This window comes from Magnolia sinica, chromosome 1, assembly GCF_029962835.1.
Source record: "Magnolia sinica isolate HGM2019 chromosome 1, MsV1, whole genome shotgun sequence".
Classification (NCBI taxonomy): Eukaryota; Viridiplantae; Streptophyta; class Magnoliopsida; order Magnoliales; family Magnoliaceae; genus Magnolia; species Magnolia sinica.
This window is the reverse complement of record NC_080573.1, coordinates 127,580,057-127,591,836: the sequence shown is the minus strand read 5'-3', so window position 1 is coordinate 127,591,836 and position 11,780 is coordinate 127,580,057. Positions and strand designations below refer to the sequence as shown.

The window sequence follows — 11,780 nt, the reverse complement described above, 5'->3', positions numbered from 1 at the left end:
ATCAGAATTCAACAGGGGAAATCAGATGGCTTAGGTTTGTCTTCTTATTGTGATTTTCAGACTCTATAAACTATTTGGACAGTCCAGATTGGCATGCACCATGCCACGTATACATCCAGTTGAGTTAATTGCGATGAACAAACACTCTGAAACAAGTCCTCAGGAGGGGATTCTCGTAGTTAAGAGACATAACAGGTGCATTTTTTTCTAATTCATCAGTTTCTTTTCCTGGCAGTTGAAAAGATGCCCTTTTCCTTATTAAATATATAAACATTTTCACCCAACTTTCTTTTTTCTTTTTTTTTTTCATTTTTGAATCCACCGTTTTAGATGTCCGTCTGTCATCTTCAAACGCAAATAAACCCTACTCTCTCTCTCTGTCTTTCTCATAAGGAGGAGAAAAAACCCATTCTTCGGCCCTAACAGACCTTAATGGAAACGCCAGAAATCTTCCACGCTGGTTACTGCCGTGCCGGAAATCCCCAATTCGTGCCGGAAAAGCGACACACCGACCCGAAATCCGGCGACCATTTCATCATCGAAGACCTCCTAGATTTCTCCAACGAAGACGCCGTCGCCGTCGTCGCTGACGACGACGGAACCTTCGACGCTGCTGCCGGAAACTCTACTGATTCCTCCACTGTCACCGCCGTCGATAGCTGCAACTCCTCGTTTTCCGGCTCTGAACTTCATTTCTCCAGCGAACTTGGCTGCCGGAATTTATCGGACGCTCATTTCTCGGGCGACCTCTGTGTCCCGGTAAATACCCGCGACAAAACGACGAATCTCATTTTCGCGGCAATTTCTTGCGCTGAGTATTTCCGTAGATAATTTCTAATTCCACCCCCAAAAATTGATATTTCAACCCCAAACGAATGCAGTTTTGTCGAAAGTAGGGATTGTCGAGAGCAGTCATGGAAAAACAAAACATTTATTATGACCAAATTGCCCCTACAGGAGTGGGAATTTCAGTTTTAAGGGTGGGAGAAAAAGGGGAAAGAAAACAGTTACATACGGTTTTAAATTCTCATTCCGTTTTGATATTATCCTTAATTTTTCTCGGAACTTCTCAATTTACTATGAAACCTCTGAATTTTATCGTTTTTCTTTTAATATTTCTTTCAGAAAATCGAATTCTCCTTATATTTTGAAATTTCGTGAATTTTTTAGCATTTTCAGACACTACAAATGAATAGAGAATTCATTTTTGAATTTGAAAAATAAAAATGATTATCTGTTATTTTTTTATTTAAAAACGCCTGGTAAAAAAAATGACAGAATATTCTTTTTAAATTTCTTCAAAAGGTATAAAAATTACTTAGGAAAAATTAAAATTTGGGTTTTTCTTTTGCAGTATGATGAATTAGTGGAGCTCGAAGGGCTGACGAATTTCGTCCACGAACTGATGAAAAGAATGCATTAAAAAAAAAATAAAAAATCGAAATTCTTCATTGTGTATCGAAATTAATTACGAATTTAAAATTTTTTATTTTTTTTTGGCAGTATGATCAATTAGTGGAGCTCGAATGGCTGTCGAACATCGTCGACGAATCCTTTTCAAGCGAAGATATGCAGAAATTACAGATAATTTCAGGCATGAAAGCCCGCACCGATGACTCATCGGAAACCCGAGAATTCCCAACCAGTAACGGCCGTAACAGCCCGATATTCAGGCCAGAGGTGTCAGTTCCCGGGAAGGCCCGCAGCAAGCGTCCTCGTGCGGTCCCATGCAACTGGTCCTCCCGGTTGCTAGTCCTGTCGCCGACGACATCGTCGTCGGAGTCGGAGACGGTCGCCCCGCCCAATCCCACCAAGAAGGCGCCAAAATCAACGCCGAAGAAGAAAGAGGCTCCGGAGTCGTCGCCGGACGGGCGAAAGTGCCTGCATTGCATGACGGACAAGACGCCGCAGTGGCGGACCGGGCCGATGGGGCCCAAGACGCTGTGCAATGCATGCGGGGTCCGGTACAAGTCCGGGAGGCTGGTGCCGGAGTATCGGCCGGCAGCGAGTCCTACGTTCATGCTTACGAAGCATTCAAATTCGCATAGGAAGGTTATGGAGCTACGGCGGCAGAAGGAATTGCAACAGCAGCAACAACAGCAGTTTCTGCATCCGAATGCCGTCTTCGACGTCATCGGTGGAGATGAGTACTTGATCCATCATGGTGGTCCAGACTTTCGGCAGCTAATTTGAATGGAAAAACTCAAAACTTCTAATGAAAATTTGAGGTTTAGTTGCGAAATTTAGATTTTCTGAACTTTTTTTCTTCTTCTTTTTTTGTAATTCTCTTTTAATTCCTAACTCTTTTTGTTTTTGTTAATTAGATTTTTTCCAAAAATGCAAAAATTAAAAAAGAAAAAAAAGATGGGGTGGTCGAAGGTTAGTGTTAGAATTCTGATGTTTTTCTTATTTTTTTCTTCTTTTTTTCCGAATTGGGCAATTTATGCAAGGAATTTTCAGCAGTTTTGGATTTATTTTTTATTTTTTTTAGATTCTTATTTTTTATTTTTAATTGCAAGGAATTTCTTTTTTTATTTTAAAAATGAAAGAAGAGAGGTTGGATAACATCAAAACCATAGCATCCAAACGATGGGCCATCTCGATGGTGGGGCAGGGATAATCCTGACTGTCCAATAGAGGGCTTTTGATGGACTACCTACCCTGTAATTTTCTTGATCGAACTGTTTTTGGATGGTTGGAAATTTTGAAGCGTGCGACATTCTGCGGCCCATTGAAGAGGTGGAGCCGATTTAGTTGCGGTGTCGCTATCATTAGTTATATGTTTAGGTTCGAACGTGGACGTGGTTCCCGTTAGTAGAAATTATATAAAACTTTGGTATGTCACATACATGCGAACGACTACTGTACACGTGGCATCTTCATCTATCCAAATGTCGAATTGGGTCCCACGTATGAATGGGTCTGTTGACTGGGCCATCCTAAATTGTATCAGAGATGGACCTTTCTTCCTGAACTTGGACGGTAGCATCTGTTCACAGCCACTGATCCTGATCGTATTTCTGGGTGCAATAGAACACCGTTACCTTTTGCATGCACCCCATCAATCGAAGGGCCCATGATTTGGACGGTTCGGATTGTGTAGAATTAGGAACCATGCATCTTACTCTTGCGAGTATAATAGAATTCCTCTTGGTTTAAGACACTTGCTCGTATAATTCATACTCCTTATCCGTGACGTGCCTCCTTTCGAAGCTATGGCTACGCGAGTGGGCCACACACCGCATGTCCTGTTCTCAGAAAATCAGGTCAGTCCATTCATTATTGGGCCACACGCATTTTCCGATACTGTACTTTTAACCGTCCAATTTTTCATATACATGTACGCCATCAAAGAACCAAACCAACCTTATTTTCAAGCAATGGAACATAAAATGTACTGTCCACCCGATCAATGGCCCGGATGCCAAGCACACATGGCCCACCCACATGTACGGAAAGAGTGGCATTGGCATAGATACTCTCTCGTGCGCGCGCGCGCGCGTGTATATATATATATATATAGGCTTGGTTTTCCGGGAAAGCGTAATTCAGGCGGGTATAATAAGAAAAGCTACACCAATGGAGTATACTCGTTAAGTATCGTTTTCCGTTTTATTATTCTATTTCACCGAAACCGGTAAATATTAAAATAATAAAATTCAAATATCTATGCTAATGGCACGGAATTTCCTGTAAAGATGGGTGTAGCTATGGAGGTACTAGATACTAGCTAGGAAAAAGAACAAATTCGTTACTCTGGAAAGAGTGATGAGCCATACTCCTGCACTCAGGGTCTCTAGAGGCCATATATTAATCTCTACCTAAAAAGTTACCGAAATCATGGGACTAATTTAGATGGGTCATAAACCAAAGCTCGTATTTAACGGATGATCATCACTATCCGATTGATGGAAATCTATTGGCCCGTTAAAATGAACAGTAGTCAACGGTGAGAATTCTAAATTTGGATATATGGAAATTAGAAGTTAATATTATAGAGTCGATTTCATTTTCGGAAAAAAATATTATGCCGTTGGTCCCACCGTTTGGACAGATTGGATTAAGATAAATATATTCCAGGTGTACAATTTTTAGTGCAGGTGTATGGATTGCGAAATAATCCCGCGTATCAAAAAAGAAAATCTTTGATCCTCTGTTTGCTTGTAGTGGTTCTTAAATCAGAATCATGCTCTCAAAAAATTAGTTTAGTTTAAGAGAGGCACATGACTAGATTTAAAAAAAGTTAAACGGTCGACAACGTGGGACCTACTTTAGATGGATCTTAAACTAACAATTACACTCAAACCTATCTCCTAAACGGATGTTCCGTTGACATCTGATGGACGGTTAAGATGAAAATTGTTCATTGGTCCAAATTCAACAAACAAAGATCCATCATCAATCGGGGACCACAATGGTCCAATCAACCTGATTATATGGCTGTGCCAAATCCGAAGTGGGCCCCACTATTTGGACTGCTTAGTTTGAAACTTTGGGACGGGGATTGCATCCTACCGCTTCCTTGACACACCACAGGAAACAGTGGTGATTGAATGCTTACTGTTAAAAACTTCTTGGAGGGTAAGTTTTTGATCAAGTTAATATTTGTCTTATCCCTTCATCTAGGTTCATGTGACCTTGTGAACAGGTTAAAGGAGAAATAAACATTACTATAGGCCTTAAGAAGGTTTCAACTATGATATCATTATCACCGCTGCTTTATGTGGTGTGGCCAACTTGAGCCTTGATTCTGCCTCCATGTGGGCTAATTCCTTGATATGATTTGTTAAAATGGATGGACAGTGTGGATAAAACACATACATCATGGTGGGCCTCTCGGATCCCCTGCCAAGACAGGTAAGATGCAATTTGCTTTCCATTCTTTGACTTACATGAATTATTTTTAAGTTAGTCAACATTTGCATAGAAAATGACACGGTAGTTAGTAATTAATTATTATCCATTTATAACGTATTTATATGCGAGATAAAAAATCAAATACGTTATTCTCGTGTGTTTCAGTATGAACTATCACACTCTATCATAGTGCGTACATGCGTACCTGCAAGCTTATGTGTTGGTGAGGGGAGTGATGGCTAACCTACGTAGGGTGGTCCAAGAGGACACATGGGGTAGAGCTAGAATATTTAAATAATAATAATAATAATGGGTGAGTATGACTGTCCACGCGATCCCAGACATTGCTAATCCATAGGCCATTTTAGATTTGTTAAAATGAGGAATATTGACGCAAAATACCTCCGTTTAAATATAATAAATATGAGAAGGGGTAGCAAACGGAGAGGTGGTCACATGCTTGCTTATGCATATTATAATGTCACTCACGAGATGGCCTCCTTTAGTTTCATGCACACGAGTCGTGGCATGCACGTGAATGCATGTGCATGGCGCCTGTGAGGGATGTCTACTTTCAAAGTCATGTATGCAAATACATGCACCGGGGGCACACGTCAACACCATGGCATGGATGGATATTGATGCAGGGTCATGTATAACCCGAGGATTGTCATCAATTCTCGTTATGGTGTGATACATGTGCCGTACAAGCTTAGACGCGCATGCCTATGAGGTGAGTGGATTAGGTGCCCCCTTATCATGGGCCCACCCATCTTGATGTATGTATTATATATCCATGTTGTCCGTTAGATTTGTCAGATTATTTTTCAAAATGAGACTCAAAATTGTAGGAAACAATGGTGATTGGCCATTAGAAGCTTCTTCTGAGCCACATAAATTTTGGATCAACCTAATAATTGTTTTTTTTTCTTTTTTATCCATCATCTAAGTTTGTGTGAACTTATCAACAATTTAGATGGCAAATAAACATTATGGAAACATCACAGTGGGCCCTAGGAAGTTTTTAATGGTATGACTTTTCAATCAACACTATTTTTATAGGTACGGTGATCCACACCATGGATATAAAAAACAAACATTAATTTAGGCCTCAAGGTAAGGGCCACACCGTCTTGGGTGAGGCTGAGCCATACCCAATCTGCTCCCAGTTCCTCGAGCCGTTTTGATTCAAGTAAACTTGTGCCATGGATAAGTAGTCAGGATTAGTTGTATTGGCATAGATTATCTATGGGTATACTCTCTTTTAACTTTTCCATTTTTCTATTTGTCAAACACCCAAGGGGCGTTTGGTGTATGGTATTAGAAGGGATTAGGTGGGATGGAATTGCATTTGGTCCCAGGTTTGGGAAGAAATGGAAAAGCTTGGAATTAGATAAGATGGAATTACATTGGGACCTGTGCCAATTCCACTCAATGTTAGCAAGTTGTGTAGGTCTCACCATGATGTGTGGGCTATATCCACACTGTCCACCCATTTTTCGAGATCATTTTAGAGCATGGGCCAAAAAATCAGGTAGATGTAAAGCTCAAGTGGACCCCACCATAGAAAGCAGCAGGGATTGAATACTTATGGTTGAAAACTTCTTTTGGACCACATAATTTTGGATTTGCCTCATTTTTAGGCCCATGCCATAAAATGAGGTTACAAAACAAATGAACAGTTTAGATATAACACATATATATTATTCTTAATAGTTTCAAATGCTGGTGGGTATATCTATTCAATGTACCACCATATTACAAACGGAAGATGGAATTAAGCTTATCCCATGATAACAGGGGACAATCCTTGCCATGTGTAATAATTATATTTTTTGAATCCCTTCCCACCTGATCCTTACTAATGCCCTGCGCCAAACACCCCCTAAAGGCATGTTTGGCTAGACCAATCCCATAGGATTAGGAGGGATAGAATGGATTTTAAGGTAACGATGGTGGTGTTAGTGTTTGTCCCTTGATCCCATGGGTTTCGATAGCCCATGGGATATATAACAGCCTGTTTGGACCGTCCCAAATGGATGGGTTTGCATCCACACTGCTTCTTGTGGTGTGCCTCACTCACTGTTTTATATTTGCCTTAAAACAGGTTCATATATAGCTAAATACAGGCCGGTGAAAATGATGGACAGAGTGGATATCTCATTGATATCTTGGTGGGACCCACATAGCGGTGAAAATTTACATCATGGGATTGGCAGAATCTATGTTAGCTAACAGCGGTATTTACTAGGGCGAGGCAGATGAAATCCCACCCCACCATCCTAAACGGCGGATGGGATGGGATGGCGCAGGATAACCCTCCTAATCTCATCTAATACCATATCTAGTGCCCGGCCAAACACACCCTAAGGGTGTGAAGAGAGGATGGATTTAGCACATGTAAAAAGCATGATATAAACAATGTCACATTAACACATATGTGAGTTGGGCACTTAATTAAGGATTGAAGGTAGCACTTATGCACATTTGAAGAACTTGAACTTAAGTGTCATGCATGTGGCACATTTGAAATATATGAAGCATGTGTATAAAAAAAAAAAATATTTCTTACGCCCAGTGAATTAGGCACAAATGGTTTCATTGTGGCAAAGATAACGAAATTCTTTCTTAAAAATGATGTGTTAAGATTAGTTGTCCTCGTTAGCTTACGTTCTCATGTTATATATAGGACCGCATTGGTCTACATCACTTGTTTTATACAATGCATAAGTGGTTGTTTGAATGAAAGTAAATGAGAGAAATTGGGAGTAAACAGGGTAAGAGTTGCGTTTGGAAGTAAGCAAATGAATATAATTGGTACTTGGAGTAAATGGGTTTGGTTTGATAGCGTGAGTAAGATGAAAGATTTGGATGTAAATGGCGTGAAATGCTTGTTTAAGTTTCATTGGAGAGTTGCACAAGTATATGACGGTGTTGTTGTTGCTATGTACATTTCCCCCTTATGCATAGCATGCTAATGATACTTTGAAACAATTTAATTATCATCTATATCACTAAAATTACACCAATAAAATGATCCAAATTGTTCAAATGTTAGCCATTTAAATAGATGGTTAAAAAACATTTGTTAAGTTGCTTGTCCGTGATTATTGCATTTGTCGCCTACCCAAAGCTTAACCTCATTTTTTACTAAAGTTTATATTTCAGTAGGCATATTACAATTATTATGTCAAATATCACATATATACTAATTAGATATATTAAAAATACTTTGAGATATCACATATATTCTTGTGAATATATCGAAACATTCCAATCAATTCTAATTCCTTTTATATGCTTCCATATAAATCAAATATTTGAATTTGGATGCATTTCATTTACTCCCATCCAAATAGAATTGAATAAATCATTTATACTTAAAATGAGAAATGTGAAATAAATTCCATTTAATTTACATTTATAAGTTTCCAAATGACATGTAACAAAAGTTATTATGGACCCACAATGTTTTATATGCAAATCCACTCCGTCCATCAGGCAAAAGACCTTATTTAAACCATAGATATAAAATATTAACTTAAAAGTTCTAATGGTAACAATGTAAAACTGCTCCTAAAGCCTTTAGGTGCACATGGTGTAGCCTGCTTGAGTTTTGGATATAGCTGATTTTTGTGTCTTCACTTTATTATGGTTAGTAAGACATGATTAACAGGCTCGATGAAACATGCATACCATGGTGGCCAATACAAAAACGTATCGCTTGCATCCCATCCCAATTATCCATTGTGAGATGGCTAATCTAAGTTGTGGGTTTGGCTGAGTTTTTACCCCAATGCCTAGGATCCATGATAAAGCCTCATAGATGGGGATGATTTTTGCATATAGAGCATGATAGGCCTTATAATGCTTGTTTTATGTGGTAGTAGAGTGGTGTGCTTAAATAAAGTTTACAAATCATGAAATTGTATACTTTTTATGGGTCGAGGACGTTTTTCCTAATACACTAGTTCACACAACAATGTGCACTTGAACACATGACCTCATGTTGAAACTTTTGTGAGTTTACCACCTTGGCATGAGCAAGGAGGGCGGGGTCCATTGCTTCCGCACCGATCCCAGCTCAAGACAAGCTATGACTTTAAGTGTCTAACTGATGAATGGGTCTAATCACACTGTCTAACACCGTTTATTTATTTTTATTTTTTTTCATGTCATTTTAAGTGAAAATCCAAAAAAATAAGACAGATCCAAGATTCCAGCGGCTACATCTTAAGAAGAATCAGTGTTAATGATACCTGTTGGGGACAAAAGATACGGAGTTCGGAGACTCGGACTCTATGCCTCGGGTCGCCAAAGGATGTGTCAGATCCGAGGCATGGTTTATTGAGCCGAGACAGAAGTTGAGTCGACTCGAACTACACATCAGCAATCCGGGCATGCATCGGGCCGATCTTCTTATCGGATCGGCCAGCGCAAGATAAAGCCTCATCCCGAATATCTTGGGACAAGATCCCCGACCCCGAAGCTCACGGGATCGGACGAAGACTGGAGATAGGCACGATCCTGTCTCCGTGATACCAGGAGAGGATCCCGCACACGATATCAGGAGAAGAATCCTCGTACAAATAAATGCTCCAGCAGCTATAAAAGAAGGACCTCCCTCATCTGGTAGGGTAAGGCAAAAAATTCTATCTCAAAACCCCTCAATACGCTTAGACCCAGAGTCCAGGCCTGACTTTGGCATCGGAGGGTCCCCTGCTTAAGCCAGGGTCTCCTTTGTCCTCTTTTTGTGCAGGTACACGAAGGTCTAAGAGGGCGAACCAGATATTCGCGTCCGGCGGTGGCGCTGGGGAACGCTCTGAAAGGGAAGGGAGTCATACTTCTATATTGAGTTCCATGGTGATGACTAGAAGGACGGTCCCGAAGAAGATTTGAATGAGATTGCGATTACGGGGCCAGCGGGTCCGCAGCCCAGAACCCAACTAACAACCGCCAACGAGGAGCGGCCAGAACAAGCAACATAGCGGGGTCGCGACGATGGGCGGTTGGACAAGGAGGTTCAAGAAATCCATCCGATATGAACATGATGAAGCAATCAACGAATGAAACCAAACCTTTGGAGTAAAAGGGGAGACAGAGCACGTACCGACTGCGGCGGTTGATCCTCAACTTTCCGCGCCGCAGTCTTTGTGGCCGAACCAACCCCAAGGCGAGTCAGAACCATCTCCAGCGCAGTCGGCCAACGCTTCCCTGCCCCCGACCGATCTTCGACACGAGATAGAGCGAAGAAGGCGCAACCGCCCTTCCATGGAAGGCACAGCGCAATGAACCTTGGAAAGCCGATATTCAAAATTTTAAAAGAGAAGTGCGGGAAGAAATGGCGAAAGAGATGGCAGACATAAAGCATGGCCGGAATATGTACTCGGCTAGATCCGAAGCAAAGGCGTCCCCCTTTGTGGACTCGATAATGAAGGCTCGGTTGCCCGAGAGGTTTCGCTTACCTCAAATCACTCCTTTCACCGGCAAGACCGACCCGACGGAGCACATCGAATGCTTCAAAACCTATATGGAGCTCCACGATGCCTCGGATGCAATGTGTCGGGCCTTTTCTCTTACATTGCCCGATGTAGCTCGACTGTGGTTCAAATAATTGAAACCAAACTCATTGAGTTGAGCGACGCCTTCCTCACAAACTTCATCGGTGGAAAAAAGAAATTGAAGCCCCCCACATTTGAACAACATAGTTCAAAAGCGGAGAGCTATTGAAAGATTATATCAAGCGTTTCAATTTCGAATCCCTTTTAAAAACATTCAGAAGAAACGGCTCTCAATGCGCTCATGCAAGGAGTTAGAGATAAGTCATTCTTGGCACTCTAGACAAAACTCCGCCTAATACTCTGGCAGAATTTATGGCACAGTCAGTTCAAATAGTTGAAACCAAAACTTTGGTCAAAGACTCGGACAAAAAGCGGCCGGAGGAAGGAAACGCAAGGATGATCAAGCGCATAATGAGCGAAGGTCGAAACGGCCGGATCGAAGATTTTCCATATATACCCCCCTGAAGAAGAGCAAGTATTGATGGAAATCAAAAGCGGGCTTTGTTCGGCCCAAGCTCGGGAGTAATCCTAATCGGGGGACAAGGATAAATCGCCATTATCACCGAGATCACTGGCATAACACAAGTGATTGCCGACACCTAAAGGAAGAGATCGAACGACTCATAAGGGACGGCCGACTCAAAGAGCATGTGGTTAAAGCCGGGGTAGCTGAGGGACGTCCGACCGAGAGTCAGCCTATGGAAGAAATCCGGACAATTATCGGCGGCCCGCGAGGTGGAGGCGACTCAAACAATGCTCGAAGGAATCACGCGAGGAAGCTCAGTCAGCCTAAATCTGAGCTTATGATTATAGATCGGCCACCAAAGGAGAAGAAAAGGGAAAGATATTGCATCTCGTTTATAGAGGAGGATGCCCGAGGTATCTATCACCCCCACGATGACGCATTGATTGTCACCCTGACTATCGCTAACCGGAAAGTGTTCCGGACACTCGTCGATATGGAGTCATCTGCAGACGTGTTATTTACACAGGCGTTCGACAAAATGGGGATCGAACGATCCATGTTACGCCCAGTTCGGACCCCGTTGATCGGTTTTTCCGGAGGACAGGTACTGCCCGAAGGGATTGTCTCGTTACCACTCACTGCTGGTAGTGCCCCACATCAGACGACGATGATGGTTGAATTCTTGGTCGTCGATCAACCCTTAGTATACAACGCAATACTCGGCCGACCTTCATTGAGTCTCCTCTAGGCCGTGGTATCCACATACCATCTTTCACTGAAATTCCCGACTGAGTCGGGAGTAGGAATTGTCAAAGGAGACCAGCAAGATGCGAGGCGTTGTTACATGATAGCTATAAAGGGAACCGCCGATAAAAGTCCGATCAACATATCAACGA

General features: G+C 41.7%; 1 protein-coding gene across 2 annotated transcripts; it reads left to right on the top strand.

Annotated features, from left to right (window-relative positions):
* Nucleotides 1–233: 233 nt before the first annotated feature.
* LOC131258022 (GATA transcription factor 12-like) lies at nt 234–2,392 on the top strand. 2 transcript variants are annotated; one of them, XM_058259057.1, is made up of 3 exons: nt 234–759; nt 1,504–2,228; nt 2,325–2,392. In XM_058259057.1, exons 1-2 carry the CDS (start codon nt 433–435, stop codon nt 2,191–2,193), a joined length of 1,017 nt encoding a protein of 338 aa, XP_058115040.1. In that variant the 5' UTR covers nt 234–432; the 3' UTR covers nt 2,194–2,228; nt 2,325–2,392. The 2 variants fall into 2 exon arrangements, with proteins under 2 accessions (XP_058115040.1, XP_058115034.1); XM_058259051.1 differs by having other exon boundaries at nt 235–759; nt 1,504–2,392.
* Nucleotides 2,393–11,780: the final 9,388 nt, after the last annotated feature.

Bases quoted from the DNA above. Each gene is read 5' to 3' on its own strand.
- LOC131258022 (XM_058259057.1), top strand. From the start codon at position 433: ATGGAAACGCCAGAAATCTTCCACGCTGGTTACTGCCGTGCCGGAAAT. The intron at 760-1,503 runs GTAAATACCCGC...TTTTTTTGGCAG, and splicing joins CGGGCGACCTCTGTGTCCCG to TATGATCAATTAGTGGAGCT.